Source organism: Rhipicephalus microplus, chromosome 7 (genome assembly GCF_043290135.1).
Source record: "Rhipicephalus microplus isolate Deutch F79 chromosome 7, USDA_Rmic, whole genome shotgun sequence".
NCBI lineage: Eukaryota > Metazoa > Arthropoda > Arachnida > Ixodida > Ixodidae > Rhipicephalus > Rhipicephalus microplus.
Window position 1 is genome coordinate 5,089,825 of NC_134706.1, and position 16,224 is coordinate 5,106,048.

Sequence of the window (16,224 nt, forward strand, 5' to 3'; positions counted from 1 at the left end):
TTCAATGTCTGTTGCCAGGGCTTGTCGCGAGGACTCCGGAGGCAATTTATGGCCAGAGGATTTCTTGAATGAGAAACCCTCCCGCCTAGGGTGACCCAGAGCTGTAGCGCTCGGAAATGCCAGTGCAGAAATATAAAAGTTTATTTCTTTCATTCACTATGTGCTACAGGCTTGTTGACGATTGCTATTAGCAATGTACAATTTGCTAACTTTTGCTGGGTCAGGATCTTGCACACATTCTAGAGACAAATGGCAACTTTCACCATGTGTGATCAATTGCAGGTCACACTTGTAATGGTTGGAGATCTTGGTGTTAGTTTACATGAGCAGACTTACCTGTATGCAGGTGCCACAAAACAGAAGGCTAAAACATATGTTTAGTCTAGAGCACTGTAAGCACAGGTTTAAAATTAATCTTTCACATGCTCAGTAAGTGAGAAAGATGAGACAGGCATGAGAGTTAGCAACAGATCGGACTTACTGAGCTAACATAATGCAAAAGCTAGAAAATATCTTCGCTGTGTTCTCTTGCAGCCTTGTACTCTTATCTTAGTTGCTGTCTGGCCACCCAGTGGGCCACACGTCTACTAGCTGTACTGTGATCCACCTGTAGGTTATGGCGTCTAACGCTGGCAAGTTATAACTTCATGCAACGAAATTTCTACCATTGCATTCATGTGGGATGAAGTTTTCGCATCAGCAAATAGATTAATGGCGTTAATATCGTGGCCGCATAGTAGAACAAGTCAAAACCCACCAGCGACTTCTCAATGTTAGCCATTGACATCTTCAGCGTTAGCCAACGAAGAATCTTCAGAATGTTAGCCGTTTTTCAAGTTTCCTTAGAGACCGGCAACCAATTTTTATACCACCTGTTCTCTTTAGTGCAATAGAAAGCTTATTAATCAGTGCCTAACCATGGCACGGCAACACAAAAAATCTCCACATTTTTACGAAGTGAATCATGACGAGTAGACCTGCCCACTCAAGCATATAAATTAGTGACGAGTGTGTACAGTATCTACAATGTTTCATTGGTCATAATTCGTATATTGTCCTGTATTGTTGACTGTTCCTGCATTCTGCTTTGCCTTACTGCTTTGTAGTCCGTTAAAAGTAGAGCCAATGATTCTTTGGTGGGATCTGACCTGAAGAGGGCATAGACGATAAGAGTTTTCTTCATATTTAGGTATTTGTAGAGAAGAGTCTTCTGGGTACTTCAAACATGTGTGAATGTTTCATTTCTTGACTGGGCTGGTCTTGTACAAGGGCTTACTTATCAACTTTCTCTTTATGCTGCGTTGTCGGGTACACTAGGAAGGCATTCACCGTTTTCTGAATGTCTATCGGGACGTTCAACACTTGACTTTGGTTCCGCATTGCCTATTGACGTGCGTTAAATGCCCGATGCTGATGAACGGGAGCTGCGGACCCTTTAAGTGCTTCTCGAGCTCCTGTTTCCGGGTAGCTTGCCATCTGCGTAGACATTCAGCAGACACATGCCGCGCTCTCACATCCAGTGTAGTAGCTTATCAGCAATGCCACTGCTTCCTGAACTCTCACCTCTGGGCTAGCTTTTCTGCATCGGCCTTTTCCTTTCGCGAGTGACAGCGCATTCATGTTCGTTTTCATTCAAGGCAAAAAAAAAAATTATGCACTAATTTTTTGTCATCAGCCCCAGCACAAAGTACACATAATGCTTTACAGATGTGTAGCGGGTACATTACCAGCAGAATGACAAATAGCATAGTGGGTGCTTCCCTACATCAAGAAGTGGCCGTGTAAAGGGTACCTTGCATGCAATGTACCTGATGACACACAATGAACAAGCCTAGACCGTAAGGTGCTCCGCCCCTAAATAGTACACGTTTACAATAAATTTTCTATCTGCAGCAGCTGTGGAGCCGTATACACATGAGATGCTGCCAACAGTGGCAAGCAAGTGTAATTTGTATGCAGCAGTTCTCCGAGTTATCGTGCACTCTGCGTGCATGGGCCGCAGCTTCATGTCCCGCTAGTTGTTCCGCAGGTACTAATGCTGCTCCCCAGCATGCAAGTCTTTTTACATTGTAAACAACATGAAAAAGAGTGTGGATGGATAATACACATTTTGATTCGGCACACTAATTATGGTGCACACACAAGCTTTACACTAAGTACAGCAAAGTCAGGGACTCCATAACCAGCCACAAAGCTCTTCAATTAAGCTGCATGACTTACTGATACTTTGTCACTTTTACACACAATTTGGTATATCTTACTTGGATCACAAACAGGGTGCTTTTATAAGCCAGTGCGCATCCTTAATCTGCCGTTCTTCATGCCATATCATCATGCCCTACACCATCATCAAAGCAAATTTCTGGTATGTTACGCAAGATAAGCTGGTTCTGACAGGCAGTTATGCCATTTATCGCCTGTTTCTTCGTGCAGGAAATGCACCCTGCTGTATTGCCGCTATGAAATATTGACGCAAGGTAGGCTGGCAACTATAGTAGCCAGCCTCTGAGGAGGACAACGAAGTAGTTCTGTGTGCGCGTGCTCTGGTGTTCGCGTTTTCTGGCCCTTGGGTTACGAAAGTAAACGCCCTGTTTTGTACCTGCGTACCTGTGTCTTTGTGACATTTTCTGGTGGAGGTGCGGGGTACAGTAGATGATATGGTCCCCTGAGAGCACCCCTGACGCAAGTCCATCGAGTAGCTCAGCCGAGCTTACCCCTGTGCACGTACGTTCCAGCTGTCGTCTCCAGGGACTCGAGCCACAGCACGGTTTGCTGTCTGAACGTCAGAGGACTGTGAATCAAACACCGCCTAATGTCACCGCGCCAGCACCAGCGCACCTGGTTATAAACCAGCTCAAGACGCCGAAGACATTTCATGGAGCTGCTTTTGAAGATGCCGACGACTGGCTTGAGCATTTCGACCGGGTCGCCGTCATCAACGATTGGACCTGAGAGCGCAAGCTACGCTATGTGCACTGCTTCCAGGAGGACTCCGCGAAAACGTGGTTTGAGAACCGTGAAGCAGCGCTTACGTCATGAGTTTCACCGGCAGTTCCTCAAGGCCTTTGCTTGAGAGGACAGGAAAGAGACAGCGGAGCGTGCTATAGAGGCAAGGGTTCAAGGCCCTAACGAAAGGGTGACGACTTGCATAGAGGACATGGATCGGCTTTTCAGGCGTGCGGAGCCCTCTATGTCCGAATCCAAGAAAGTTCGCCACCTAATGCGTGGTGTTAAAGAAGAGATTTTTGCCGGCCTGATTCGAAACCCACCTGCGACACTTGCGGAGTTCCATGAGGAAGCCACTGCCATGGAGAGGGTCCTTCAACAGCGTGCCAGACAGTATAACCGTGGTGTACATCCAAGTGAGGTCACTTCTGTCACTCTCGTCAATGACGTCAGCGCGTTGCGAGAGCTTATCAGAGCTCTCATTAAGGAAAAGCTACAAAAGATGCAGGTGACTGCGTCACCTGTAGAGCACCTCTCCATTGCGGAGATGGTGCGCGCCGAGCTACGGCAAGCCGTTCACGCTCCCCAACCGTTCGAGGCACCACAACAGAGGCACTGCGTCGAGATGAGCTACGCGGAAGCAGTGCGACGTCCTCCATCGTGCAGTTCAACCAGTGTATTTTACCTCAATGAGCGACACGCTCAGCAAATGGAGGTAGGCTTCCGTCCTCGCAGCTCGCCGAAGAACGACCGAGAAAGAGTGACATCTGGCGTACACCCGACCACAGGCCCCTTTGTTTCCACTGCGGGGAAGCCGGACACATCTACCGAACATGTCCATACCGTCATGTGGGTCTCCGTGGCCTTTCGCCTAATGCCCCTCGTCCACGACCTGGCGAGCGACGACTGGAAATAGAGAGTTTCATCTCGAATCGTCGCAGTATCAAACATCAGTCACAAGAGTCTCGCTCGTCGTTGCCTGCTCACTACAGGTCACCGAGCCCAGCCTATTCACGCGGCGCTCCGAGACGCCGTTCACCCAGTCCTGCAAGTCGGGAAAACTGAGTTCAGCGACCTCCGGAGGTGAGGCCACTGACTCTACGTAAGATCCTCCACTACGACAACAGCGACGGCAGCAAAAAGATGTACAGACGCAGTCAAACGTGGTACGAAGAGTGGTGACACCAAACATTGCGGTAACTGTGGACGACGAAGAAGTAATGGCGCTAATTGACACTGGAGCAAACACTTCCGTTATGAGCATCGGTCTTGCCTGCAGGCTGAAGAAGGTTTCTACCCAGTGGACTGAGTCACAGATACGTACGGCAGAAGGCCATTTTCTCACTCCGGTGAGACGGTGCACAGCGCGAGCCAGTATTCACAGATTTACGTATCTTGGAGATTTTGTAATACTGCCGAGTTGCTCGAGGGACCTAATTCTCGGACTGAACTTTCTGCATGATAATGGAGCCGTGATTGATTTGCAAGAGTCGCAAATGACGTTTTCTACGGCACACGCTTTAGCGCGCAATCCTCACGGCAGTTACGTCAATGCTTTCAGAATCGTTGACGATGACGTCACGTTACCGCCGAAGTGTGGAGTGTTGACCTTGGTAACCTGCGACATTTTTCTATGAATTCAACGACTATAAAGGTATTGCAGAGGCAAATATCCCGCTGCTGCTCAAACGAAACATCTGCACAGCCCGATGCCTTGTTGGGTTAGAGAATAAACGCTCTCGAGTTCTGCTGACCAACTTCAGCAATGAGTTTCAGCACGTCCCTAGAGGCACTACTGTCGCTTTCCTCAGTAAAATTGCCGACTTTTCAGATATCGGCACATTGGATACGACTTCGCATGCAAAAGCTTGTGCTGACCTGGGAAGCCGCATTCACGTTAATCCAGACTTGCCAGATTCATGAAAGGAGCGGCTGCTAAACCTTGTGAGGGAATTCTCGGACTGCTTCTCTACAGCATCGAAAGTTCAGCGTACCACCTTTACAAAACACCGCATTGTTACCGAGGAGTCGGCGCGGTCTCTTTGCCAACATTTATACTGTGTGTCTCCAAAGGAAAGAGAGGTGATTAAGCGTCAAGTTCAAGAAATGTTGAATGATGACGTCATTCAACCCTCGACAAGTTTGTGGGCGTCACCTGTTGTCTTAGTAACGAAAAAAAGACATCACACTACGTTTCTGCGTCGACTATCGACGGCTTAACAAAGTAACAAAACGCGACATTTACCCCCTGCCATGGATTGATGACGCCTTAGACCATCCACGCCACGCCCAGTTTTTTACATCATTAGATCTCAAGTCAGGGTACTGGCAAATTGAAGTTGACGAGGGCGACCGTGAGAAAACCGCGTTCGTGACTCCTGACGGGCTTTACAAATTTAAAGTGCTGCCTTTCGGTCTCTGTTCCGCTCCCGCCACATTTCAACGCATGATAGACACTGTACTAGCTGGACTAAAGTGGCAGACGTGTCTTGCATACTTGGATGATGTCGTGTTTTCAAGCACGTTTGACGAGCATCTTTCAAGGCTAAAAAGTGTCCTCACTGTAATAAGGAGAGCTAACCTTACTATCAAGCCCGAATAGTGCTACTTCGGTTATCAGGAACTCAAGTTTCTCGGCCACGTGCTGAGCCCGGGAGGTGTTCGGCCAGATGTTGGCCGCCGTTGCCGATTTCCCTCGTCCTGGAGACAAGAAGGCTGTTCAGCGATCCCTCAGACTCTGTGCGTGCTACTGCCGTTTTGTCGAAGGATTTTCTAAAATTGCGGAACCTCTTACAAGACTGAAATGGCCAGGTGTGACTTTCGAATGGACGGAAGAACATCAACAAGCCTTCGTAGAGCTACGCAATCCACTGCAGACAGCTCCAGTGTTGGCACATTTCGACGACACTGCCGACACCGAGATCCACACAGACGCCAGCAACGTAGGAATTGAAGCCATTCTAGTTCAATGGCAGAACAGCGCAGCGCGTGTGATCGCTTACGCGAGCCGCAGTCTCACAAAAGCAGAGGCTAATTACTCTACCACTGAAAAAGAGTGCCTATCAGTTGTTTGGGCCATTAGCGAATTTCGACCCTACATATACGGCCGGCCATTTCGAGTGGTCAGTGACCACCATTCTCTCTGTTGGCTTGCCAATCTACGGGATCCATCAGGCCGTCTCGCCCGCTGGAGCCTCCGCCTTCAAAAGTACGACATATAACGGTGGTTTACCGATCAGGACATAAGCATACAGATGCTGACTGCCTGTCTCGTGCTCCTATTTCCCCGACGTCATCTAACACTGAACAAGATTTACCATTTCTTGGCATCGTCGATGTGGTGCGGATGGCTGAGATTCAACGTGAGGACACTGAGCTACTTCCAGTCATCCAGCACCTTCAAGGAGAAGACGTTATCGTCCCACGCCGGCTCTCGCGTGGTTTAACAACGTATTGCCTGCGGGACAATGTTCTCTACAAGAGAAATCTTGAGAGCAGCCAGGAAACTTTCCTCTTCGCCGTTCCAACGGCACTGCGTGAGGAAGTTTAGCAGGCGTGCCACGACGATCCTTCGGCCGGTCACTTAGGCTTTGCTAGGACATTAGCGCGCATCCGAGAGAAATACTACTGGCCACAGCTGTATTCGTCCGTTCAGCGCTATGTCCGCACCTGCCGTGACTGTCAGAGGCGTAAAGTTCCACTTGCAAAACCCGCCTGTTTCCTCCAACCTTTACACCTCTAGCACCATTTCAGCAAGTGGGAATGGATCTTCTTGGTCCATTCCCTATGTCATCCTCAGAAAATAAGTGGATAATCGTCGCAACCGAGTATCTGACTCGCTATGGAGAAACCAAAGCTGTGCCTAAGGAAACTGCAGTTGAAGTCCCCAGATTCTTTGTCCACGACATTGTTTTGCGTCATGGTGCATTTGCTGTTCTCATAACCGGTCGCGGAGCAGCATTTACGGCAGAGTTATTGCAAAAAATCACCAAGCTGTCGCACACCAACCACCGGAAAATTTTATCATCCCCAAACGAACGGCTTGACGGAGAGGTTAAACAAAACACTGGCCGACATGCTATCTATGTATGTTGATGTAGAGCACAAAACGTGGGATGAAATTTCGTCGTACGTCACATTTGCTTATAACACCGCTATGCAAGAGACCACAGACCTAACACCATTCGAGCTTGATTATGGCCGTCGCGTGACAACAGCGTTAGACGCTATGCTCCCCGTAGACCAGGACACTAGCGGAAATGACAGCGTTGACGCTTCGTTGAGAAAGCCGAGGGAGCCTGCCAGCTTGCACGGAACCGCATTAGCACGCAGCAAGGTATCGACGCTCACCGTTATAACCAAGGCCGAAGGAACGTCAACTATCAACCAGGTGACTATGCATAAGTGTGGACACCAGTTCAACATCGTGGGCTTTCGGAGAAGCTATTGCGACGCTACTTTGGCCCTTACGAAGCTGTGCGCTGCCTCAGTGGCGTGAATTACGAGGTAGTTTCCCAAAGCTCTGACACCAGTTTAAACCGAAGACGTCCACGTCCAGAAGTAGTTAATGTAGTTTGGATGAAACTGTACCACGCCCGTGAGTTATGAACACTTCGAACTTTTTCCTTATTATCCTCAACAACGTGGGCTTTATTTTTTTTTTGTTGACGTAATCATTTTTTTTCATGGCCACCTCTAGCACCTCAGTCAATCGACTGGGACGGTCACTCTTGAAAGGGGGGAATTGACGTAAAGTAGGCTGGCAACTATAGTAGCCAGCGTCTGAGGAGGACAACGAAATAGTTCTGTGTGTGCAAGCTCTGGTGTTCGTGTTTTCTGGCCCTTGGGTTACAAAAGTAAACACCCTGTTTTGTACCTGTGTCTTTGTGACAATATATTGTTTCTATCTTGCGTGACATTAGTTTTCATTTTTTAAAACATGAACTCGTTTTAAGATTGTCGCACCTAAGTACGCGACCTGTGCCTTGTAAGTGCTCAGTTTTTTCTGTCCAAAAAATGCACCTTTTTGCCTACTATATGTATGCATGCATCTCCTTTACATGTACATACTTAACTGTAATGCTTTTTGTTTATTATATTGCAATTCTATTTTTTTTTGTATTTTTACAACTCCATATGTATATGTACATGTCTCTTGTGTATTGCCCCTCTTACTCAATGCCTGTGGAGTCTGTGAAAAAGTGCTCATGCAGCTCCAAATTCATTCCACAATTACAAAAATGAAAATGACCCTTAAAACAGTCTTGAGATGTTTTTTTAGCAATCCATTTATTTACTTGAGCTCTTTCACCTGGAGACCTGAAACAAAAGAAGAGAAGTCGTTTTGTGTTAGGCATGCAAGAAAAAAAAGGCACACGCATGATTTACATTAACTTGATCAACGATTCAAAATTTTACTTTGACTAACGTGCAAGACTATGAGCCTATTCTACCAAGGTATCGGAAGAGCAGCGGAAAAAGCCTGGAAGCTCTGATGCTGCCACATATTTTGATATGAGCCGATTCAGAACAGCTTCAGCCTGCCCACAGTGTTTTCATCACAGAAACGAGCCAAGCTAAAAATTTACTAATTACAATACTGCCTAATGCGTATTCTGAGCACAGCTTCGTGTGAAGGCAAGGTCAACTGTCTTCGAAGTTTTGCCTTTTTTGCAAGGTATCAACTATGCCATAAATCATTGTCAGTAAAGTAGAACACCCACTGAAGAATAATGGCACCTGCAATAACGTGTTATAAGCCCTTTATCCAGCTGCACGAGGCTGCTCCTGAAGATGAATTACCTTTATGTGGTCAGCAAGGTACCCGCAACACATCTGACGCGTTATGTGCCCTTTATTGAAGTTGCACGTGGCTGCTGCTGACGATGATGAATTATGGCTGAGCAATTAGCGAGGGAAGTATTGAACCACGAACTCGTTAAGCAGTTGACATTGTGTGACGATTGGCTGCTATTTTACTCTTCTACTACATTATACTGTGACAAAACGACCTATGATGCACATTGCACACAATGAATGGAGGCCCGAAAATTTTAGAACTACCATCCCTTATTATTTTTAATCACGGGAGGTTTGCTCAACATTAAAGTAACTTCCGTACAAATTTGAGAGTTGGCTTATGTGCATGTTCCAAACAATCGTGCATGTTTACAGTGTGAAGTCTCACTTCTACCACCATCCTGCTCTTTCGGTACTCTGCTACTTTCCCTTACACGTCCGATTGTGAGGACATGACGTGCACTGATGTGGCAGACACACAAACACGGTTTAACATCCCTGCCTCGAGAACAGCAGCACAAGTCAAGGCGGAGGGAGGGGGGACATGGCAACACCAACGCCACCCGAGACACAAAGACTGGCAAAATCTTATGAGGGCCTATAAGAGTCACTTGCACAATTTGCTGCAGTAGCATAGGTGGTACCTGTTGCAACCTGCATGGTAGCGCATGTTTTCATCAAACGTCACAGGATGAAAAGCAGTTTGCATTAATCGCACTCCATAACATTGCAGGCTTATTGGCCTCGATTCAGATTACATGAAAATTCGTATTAGCCTGAAATTCGTACAAGTCATGATCATATCAGCGACGTTTCACTGCATTACTATCAATCACTGCAGCATGGCAGCAGTGAAAGACGAGTGAGTGGTTCAGGTGTTTCTCTTATGTAATAATGCGAACAATCAATCATTCACATGCACACATACACAGCAGCAGTGCATGACCACAAACCTGGGGGAAGGGACTGCTTGAGCTTCTCAGCCTTCTCCTTCTCGGTGACGACAATTGTGTAGAGGTACTTGCTGCAACGCACCTTGAATTTGGTCACATTGTCAGGGTTCTTCTTTATCTTCACCGCTGCACAGAATGAAGAGAACGTCACACATCAACTTTTTGAACGTTGTACAGGGTGCCATCTGCTGATCACAAGCAGTATAAGAAAATATGAATATGCAGCGTCTTTCATTAAGGTATGTCACCACCTTTGAAAACGCATTAAAAAAAAAACGCATTTTTTAATTTTCATATTGCAAGAATTCCCAATCATTCAAAAATATTTTGCCGAAACGAGTATGGTTCTATCTTATTTAGTTGCGAAGTTATAGCCAATTTTCGAACATGTGGTGAACGGTTGCGAAACCGAAACTAGTGTTGTGTGCTAACAGAAACTGATAAGTTAGCGAACATCAGCAGCAAATGTAGTTTTTCTGTTATGTATTCGTTTGATAACTATAAACTTGTTTAAAGACAACTTAGAAGTCTTTGTTCTTTCAAACGTTGCATTAAATATCCGTAAGGGGGACGCGTGAAGCTACGAGAGTCTCTGTTGTTTACTTTGCGCGCTTCATGCTGCTGCTGTTAATTCTGCGTAGTTTGTATTTTTTACACGTGATATCTTTAGTAGCAGTAGTACAAATATAGGCTGAACGTTTTTGTAAGCAGGTATGGCGAAGTTCAGGGTAAAAGACGGCTGAAACGAAAGTTCATTGGCAATCGACACACTGTGAATGCTCAGACCGTCGGCCATGTGGACGGGGATGTATCGGCGAGTGCTGCGGCGCTTGCGAACTTGGATGACAACTGTGAAGTGCCGATGCCAGACCCTTTACTGCAGGGTAATAGGATTATTGACATGGAGATCCTTTCATCTCTTTTTGCAATGCTCGCCTGCTCGGAATGCAAGAACACCTCGCTGAGCCTGGAGGAGTGCTCCCAGCATGGAATATCCTTCTCATATGCTGTTGTGTGTGGTGCATGCGCATATGTACACTCATTTGAATCATCAAAGAAGACAGGAAGTTCTATTGAAAACAACCTGCGTCTGGTATACGCAATGCGTCAGCTAGGCAAGGGGTATTCTGGAGCTGTGACACTGGCGAAAGTCATGAACATGCCGCCGCCTTGGCATTCTGCCTACCAAAAGATATCTGCAAAGCTTTGTAAAGCTGCGGAGAATGTTGCATCTAAATCAATGATGAATGCCGCTACTGAAGTGCGTTGTGTTGTGCGAAGTACTGAATGTGGTGTGTCAGGTGACGGTACGTGGCAAAGGCGAGGGCATTCCTCATTGAATGGCTGCGTGTCTTTGATATCGATTGATACTGGGAAAATTATTGATGTAGAAGGCATGTCAAGCAAATGCAGGGCATGTCATTCGAAAAGCAAGTTGAGCCCCACAAGTGCTGAATTTCTGGAGTGGAAGGCAAACCATACTCAGTGCCAAGCCAACTATACCGATAGTGCTGGTGGTATGGAGGCAGTAGGGCTCTACCGTATGTTTGAGTGTGCAGAAAGAAGTCGTGGTTTGAAATATGTAGATTTCTATGGAGATGGCGACTCCAAGAGCCATGCGGCCATAAAGGACATATATGGGCCAAATAGTGTGCGCAAACTTGAGTGTATCGGGCACGTGCAGAAGCGTGTAGGATGCCGCCTACGAAAGCTCAAAAAGACTGTTCGCGGACTTGGAGGGAAAAGAAAATTAACAGATGTTCTAACTGACAGGCTGCAGAACTATTATGGTATTGCAATCAGAACAAATGTGGGAGACTTGCAGGCAATGAAGCAAGCCACATTAGCGAGCCTGCTCCATTGCAGTTCCACAGATGAAACTCCAAGGCATGGTCTGTGCCCTCTTGGCCCTGAGAGTTGGTGCGGTTTTAACCGACGGAACGCACTGGGAAGTGGATACTACAAGCACAAGGGAGGCCTATCTAATGAGGTACTTAAAGTGAAGCCTGTGTACGCTGACCTTTGCATGACTTTTGAAGAAGTGCCTGCACGGGAAAACCCAAAACGCCAACGAGTGCTTCAACGGTATGATTTGGCAACGGGTTCCCAAAGATGTTCACGTGAGCCTGCCCATCCTACTTTTTGGTTTATACGATGCTGTAGCCACTTCAATGATGGTAACAGAAGTGTACTGGCTATTTTGAAAGAAGCAGGCATCGAAACTGGCCACTACGCTATCGTATCATGCTACACTAGGGACCAGCACCGTGTAAGGAAGGCCCAGCGTAAGTCGACTGGTGAAGCAAAACAACAGCGGAAGAAAAGACGGGCAGCAACAAAAGCTAAAAAAGAGCTCATGGCATCTAAGGAGGGCCCTACCTATGTGCCGGGTGGATTTTAACTGTGTAGGGCGCCATCATCCTGTTGTACAAGCATTGAAAAACTTTAAACTCGTTTTGCTCAAAACTTGATTTTTTGCACTTTTTTGTTACGCCAGCAGTTGTAACTTCATGACCAATAAATCTTTTTCAATGAAACTTTGTATATTCGTTCCTTTATTACTGAACCGTGCAACGAACTAGGATCAATAAAAATGATTGGTAAGTTTTTATGTAAAAATGCTTTAGTTGAAGCATTGCAGGGAAAAAACACCATTTTTTTGTTTTCCTTGGTATTTTTACTGTAACTTGATTCCCAATAATCAAATGGCAAAGATCCCAGTTCATTGCACAGTACCATGAGTTGGCTACTTTTGTGCCAAAAACTTCATAATTCCGGCGCTCCGTTCTCAAGTTATAACTGTTCGCGTAAAAGCCAAGTTTGGGCAATGTTTTGTCAATAACAAATCCAATTCTGATTTTTTTCACCCTTTTCTGCATATGAACATCATTTAAAAAGATCCTTTATAAGCCCATTTTAAAATATCGCAAAGGTCAAAATTTAAAAAAATTTACAAAAAGGTGGTCACATACCTTAAAGTAAGCGCATTATTAACATGAGCCAACAAATTAACACTGACTGTCGAAACACTTGCAACAATACCTAGTGGTGTTTTACTAACCTCATAATCATATCAGCCAAATGCATGATATGATTATGAGCATACCATAGTGAAGGGCTCTAGAGTATTCTCATGGTACTGAGTATTGTCAGCGCAGTTAGTGATGCTGGCAATTAGTTCATGGGACACTATGAGGAAATAATCTATTGATTGGTCTGTATAGGGAGCTTGCATGAACGGCGACGACGCTAGGCACTCTGGGTAGACAGCCATTTTTTTTGTCAGAGGCGGTAGGGGAGTGCAGCAGCGCAGTTGTGTTTGCAAGCGTTGGCGTAGCTTGCAGGCGTGATACAGCGCGACGCAAATTTAACTCCAAGAAGGGTCGTGCACGACGTCAGCCTAACCGGAAGACTACACCGCACCGCTGTGCCAGAAATACCTCGAGCGGTACGAAGAACAGACGAGAGTTTGCTCTGGGTAGACCCACTCTCGCTTCGTGCGGGCAACTGTGTAAGCGACGTGCACTTGCAGGCGCGTGTCGACAGCTCCTATATTCATGAATTTCTCGTGAATATCACCTCTGACAAAAAAATGGCAGCCAACCCAGAGTCCATAGCGTCGCCACCGTTCATGCAAGCTCCCTATACATAGTGTGCACGTGCGACACGCAGTGCCCCTTCGTCACTTTCGAAATGCGCCGCCAACATGCCCGGATATCTACCGACTCCGGTCGCTTACCGCTGCCGTGTTGTCTCCTCGTGCTTGCGCCCATTTAGTTTTGCCTTACGATGCAAGTTTAAGGGCTGCTAGTGAGGCAAGTTGATTTAGTAGTCGCCGAAAAGGGAGCAGAGCTTCGGGATGTTTTTTCGCCGAATGTTATTACCCAAAATTGAGAACGCACATTGCGATTTTCAGAAAGTACCAGCGTGTTTGGCTGGCGTAGATTAACAAAAAAACTACTTGAAGAAACTCGGTGATATATGCATCTTCAGGTGTCACTTCATTCCGGGTAAGTGCTATAGCCAAGCACTTACCTGCAAACAGAGATAGCTTACCAAGATACTGATGTACATACAAACTTGTCTGCGACCACTGTGTGCACAATCAGCGTGTCAGGGAGGCGGTTAAAATCATGATGGCGATCGCGGGAATTCGGGTATTCGAGCCCCCAACAAACCGCGTTGCAGCACGCGAACTGCCGTAGGTACCCAGGCATGGTGGGAGAGGGCGACAACGGCGGAAGTGACATCACATGAACATTATGTATACAAGGGTGATAAAGTAGTGCATCGTTTCCTGCACTGCATTGTCGTGCAGTTGCACGCTTGTTCTGCCTTCACTTTGTTGGGCGAGTTTTTAAAGGTGCAGAAAGAAAAATGGCTTCTAGCCAAAAAGCACATAATCATGACATGCTCAGCAAATGAGAGGCAACGAGGAAATAGTGCCTGCAGGAAGGGTAGTGGAGCCAAGAAAGAAACTGTTGGTCTGGCGCTCTTTAGCACACATCTATTTCCAATTTCGGCTTGACATTCACAAATGAAACTAGCCAGACAAACATAAAGACCGACTTTCACTGGTCACTCATGATCAATAGATTAAATGGCCTCCCCTAAACGCAATATATTTCGTAATTGTACCGCCGGTAAAAAACAAATCGCGAACCCAAATTGCTCGCACTTGCTACAAAAGTAGTCGCCACAAAGTATGTTGACCCAGTGCGCAGCTCCGTACTTGCAAAGTGAACACTGTCACGAATGACAAAGGATCAAAGACGACGCATGGAACATTGAATTTTCGAAAGGTTCTGATACAAAATACAATGCGTATCACTTTTGGCAAATCCCTCACACAATAACAATTTGACGAGGTTTGTAAATTTCAACGCATTGTAACACAAATGTTCACCACTTGGTGTTCAGTCTCCTTGCTATCTCCACAGTATATTGGCTCGTGATGATATGTGGGGTTTAACGTCCCAAAACCACTATATGATTATGAGAGACGCCGTAGTGGAGGGCTCCGGAAATTTAGACCACCTGGGGTTCTTTAATGTGCACCCAAATCTGAGCACACGAGCCTACAACATTTCCGCCTCCATCGGAAATGCAGCCGCCGCAGCCGGGATTCGAACCCGCGCCCTGCGGGTCAGCAGCCGAGTACCTTAGCCACTAGACCATCGCGGCGGGGGTATATATTGGCTCGTGAGCACTGATTACGTTTCTGTACATATTCCGAGAATGCACTATAATTCACACATATTATACCGCACTTGTTAAGGAGTAACCCACAGAACAGTAGTAGAGAACAGCGTTATTTGTCTTAATGAGCACATATAGTGAACGTAAAGTACGCAGTTTAACGACAGCCTAACGCATGCATGACAAAATGTGCATCTGCGAATGAGTACTCACACTTGGCATCTTTCCGCCTCGCCGTCAGGAGAAACTCCTTGATCTCCTTCAGTTGTTTAGGCTGTGGGAAGAAAGCAAACAACCGATCATACATGCATGCACTGAGCAACACGAGAAATGCCCGCAGTCACGCTGTCGTTTTCGCAACCATTGCACACTCACGGTAATCGATCGCAATGCGGTCAACTTTCCAAGCAAGTGGCGCTACTCAAACTTTACAGAAACGCTAAAAGACACGCACACAAAATTTTACACCGAGAAGCAACCGCAGCGAAAGATCATGAGAGGACTTCCAACTTACCATCGTGATTTATTCGACGGGCAGCCTGAAAAGCAACAATATGTTGCGATGAGCGACAACTTCACAAATTATAGTCTACAACTTCTCACAGAGAACTACAATCAAGACAGCATTCACCAACGATTCCACACGATTTGTAATTGAAACGTATAATTACCCGACTTGGAAATGGCAGCGCCGTGTTGGAAAAGAGAGCAATTTCAGCGTCACACGCATTGGCCGTAGTTTCGTATAATAAAAAAAAAACTTTTTTGCCAAAAAAAAACATTTCAAAAAAATTACAAATAATTGTTGATAACTGCTTGTTTAGTAGTTTTAAAAAGCAAACTCATAAGTTGTTTTTTTTGTTTTAATACGAAACAGCCAAATAAAGTTTATTTGTGAGGTCACGTGTAGAGTCACGTGTAATCACGTGCATGGAAGCATCCTCCCATGCTCGCGTTTGTATGAAGGCGATCGGGCGATTGCGAAGCGATGCCAGGATTGCGAAGAAAAACGGATCGTACTAATCGAGACGGCAGTGATGATGAGCGAACGCCTCTTTTCGAAGCAGACCACCAGCCATCAACATCGGGCGTGAGTTTACCACTTTGTGACTCCCCCCCTCTCAAGAAAAAAAAAAAAAAAAAGCAAAAAGCGCCTCCGCGTTCGCGCGACTCGTTTGTTGTTCCGAAGCTGTCAGTCATAAGTTTAGGAACAACGTGATATGCGGAAGCTCGAATACCCGCACTCCGCTTTTTATATATCTTTTCTGCATAACAAGGATGCATACGCATCAACGCAGGCAGGATCCCGTAGTTTTAGTTTCGCTGT

At 46.2% G+C, this 16,224-nt stretch overlaps 2 protein-coding genes across 3 annotated transcripts in view; one reads left to right on the forward strand and one right to left on the reverse strand.

Moving 5' to 3' along the window:
- Positions 1–8,216: 8,216 nt before the first annotated feature.
- Positions 8,217–15,657, reverse strand: LOC142767234 (large ribosomal subunit protein eL38). 2 transcript variants are annotated; one of them, XM_075868510.1, is made up of 5 exons: positions 15,569–15,657; positions 15,412–15,436; positions 15,111–15,171; positions 9,699–9,824; positions 8,217–8,265 (listed from the first exon to the last, which is right to left on the reverse strand). In XM_075868510.1, the coding sequence occupies exons 2-5, from the start codon at positions 15,412–15,414 to the stop codon at positions 8,240–8,242; spliced, it is 216 nt and encodes a 71-aa protein (XP_075724625.1). In that variant the 5' UTR covers positions 15,415–15,436; positions 15,569–15,657; the 3' UTR covers positions 8,217–8,239. The 2 variants fall into 2 exon arrangements, with proteins under 2 accessions (XP_075724625.1, XP_075724624.1); XM_075868509.1 differs by lacking the exon at positions 15,569–15,657 and having other exon boundaries at positions 15,412–15,568.
- Positions 15,658–15,814: 157 nt separating this feature from the next.
- Positions 15,815–16,224, forward strand: part of LOC119179002 (chloride channel protein 7) — a 59,238-nt gene continuing 58,828 nt past the window's right edge. The window contains exon 1 of the mRNA XM_075868507.1: positions 15,815–15,987. Coding sequence (XP_075724622.1) covers positions 15,886–15,987 — 102 coding nt within the window. The 5' untranslated portion in view covers positions 15,815–15,885. The remainder of the gene's footprint in view (positions 15,988–16,224) is intronic.